Source organism: Blastocystis sp. subtype 4 (assembly GCF_000743755.1).
Source record: "Blastocystis sp. subtype 4 strain WR1 chromosome Unknown seqid_0722, whole genome shotgun sequence".
In the NCBI taxonomy this organism is placed as follows: domain Eukaryota; class Bigyra; order Opalinata; family Blastocystidae; genus Blastocystis; species Blastocystis sp. subtype 4.
The window spans coordinates 1-2,017 of NW_014568825.1; the positions used below are offsets into that span (position 1 = coordinate 1).

Consider the following 2,017-nt stretch of genomic DNA (forward strand, 5'->3'; position numbering starts at 1 on the left):
TATCCATATCCACAATTCTTCACAGACATCTGACCTTCATTCACAGAAGGATATGCTCCTTCTCCAGCACATATTGCTCCCACAGGCTTACAATAAGCCATATGAATCGAAGCCAGCGACATGGAATCACCTCCAATCATGGTAATCTCCCATCGATACTTTCTGAATGTTGACATTGAGATAGGCACAGGGATTTGAGGTTTTGTACGAGAAGTGATTGTTTGATCATCAACATCCAGAATGGTGACTGGTTCCTCAGCAGTATTGTTAGGATGATAATATCCATCGATAGTGAAACCCAAAGAGAGAGTAGTAAAACCAACCATGTTGAATGAGTTAGCTTTGCTTCCAACAAGATTCTCAACAGTCCAGTCAATATAGGCTCCAATCGTATTTGGAACAGTATTAGTAGTGTAAGGATTCAGATCCATGACTTTGACAACGGCAGTGTGAGACAACCTATTTGACGATAGTGAAGAATAAGAATCAACAACAGTAGAACAGTCTTCAACTCCAAATACTCCAGTAGCATCAAACACAACAGGATCAGAAGAAGAACCATTCAAAGGACGATGAATCTCGAAACTGAATACATTACTGCCTTCCTCAATTCCAGCTGTTGACAGAATCACATGGAACTTCGAGAACACATTAGCATCATGATCAGTGATTGATAGACTTGTTGAATCGAAGTCCTCTTCAAGATTGAATCGAGCAACCAGATTTCCATTCAGATAGGCAGCCACTCCTCCAGAATACTTCACTCGAACATTCAATACTTGATAATCATTCACTCCACTCATTGTGAAACTCTTTCGGATATATGTTGTGATTGAAGAAGTGGAAGGAATATCAACAGCCTTGTATGTGTTCCAAGTNGAATCATCGAAACTGACAGTATTCCAATCACTTGACACATCACTCTGTATCACCTTCCAATCTGTGTATTCAATCTGGAAAGGGAAATACGTTGAGAACACAGTTGTTACGGTCACAGGCTTAGTACCCTGACTGCTCATTTCCATGATATCTAACTCCATCTCTCCATAATCAACAGTCAAAGTGTAACCAGTTCCACTATCCCATCCATCTCCAAATGAATCAGCTCCTTCAAATGTGTAGATTCCATCATTCAAACAGAAATCAACATAGTAATAAGCATTTGATACAGGAAATGAAGATACTGACTGAAGAACAGTTCCTGATGTTCCTCTTCCTTCATACAGTTTCCATGAATTCTCATTGGGATAGATTACAGCTCTGATACGAACAGTCATCAATCCCTTACCTCCAGTACATATTGTAACTGAGAGAGAGATAGTGGCAGTCACATCTCCTCCACTAATCTTAGTAGCAGTGATGGTGTAGGTTTGACTACCATTCCCAGCAGTGGCAGTACCTGAGATCCAACCAGTCAGAGGATCTAACACAATACCAGCAGGAAGAGAAGGATTGATTCTGAAGTTGAAATAACCATCAGTGTTCTGAGGAATCACTTCAGCCATCTCAACATTCTTGAATACAGTGATTGAAGAATCATAAGTGAAGTTTGGAATATCAGCCAACACATTATCAGCAAACAGATCCAGAGATTGAACTCTCCAAGAACAAGAAGAAGGATTACCAGTAGCAAAGTTCTCAAACTTGAATTGATTGTAAGGAGTATTGTTAGTGAAATAGACCCTTCTCTTCTGACCCACAGTAGAATAAGTGAGACCAGTGACTTCCTTCAGAAGTGTCCATTCATCATCATTCGAATTTCGACCATACAGATTGAATTGGGTAGCAACCTGACTACTGTAGAGATTAGAGTAATAGTTCTGAATCTGAACAGAACTGATCCATTCATGACGATTGTTTGATAGAGTCACAATCAGAGAATTGGAAGTACAGAATGGATAATAGATGTTGGTTCCAAAATACATATCAAATGGATATACGGAATAACCACTGATTCCAGACATACTTGAAGTGAATTCCCAGATATGAGATTCAGATTGTTCTGATGACATCAAAC

The 2,017-nt window shown here is 39.5% G+C and overlaps 1 protein-coding gene across 1 annotated transcript; it reads right to left on the bottom strand.

Moving 5' to 3' along the window:
- On the bottom strand, nucleotides 1-1,964 carry JH06_5640 (cadherin domain-containing protein; the record flags this gene model as incomplete). The annotated part of the gene is made up of 1 exon (XM_014669281.1): nucleotides 1-1,964. A coding segment is annotated over one exon (1,964 nt), but the record flags the coding sequence as incomplete, so codon positions are not given.
- Nucleotides 1,965-2,017: the final 53 nt, after the last annotated feature.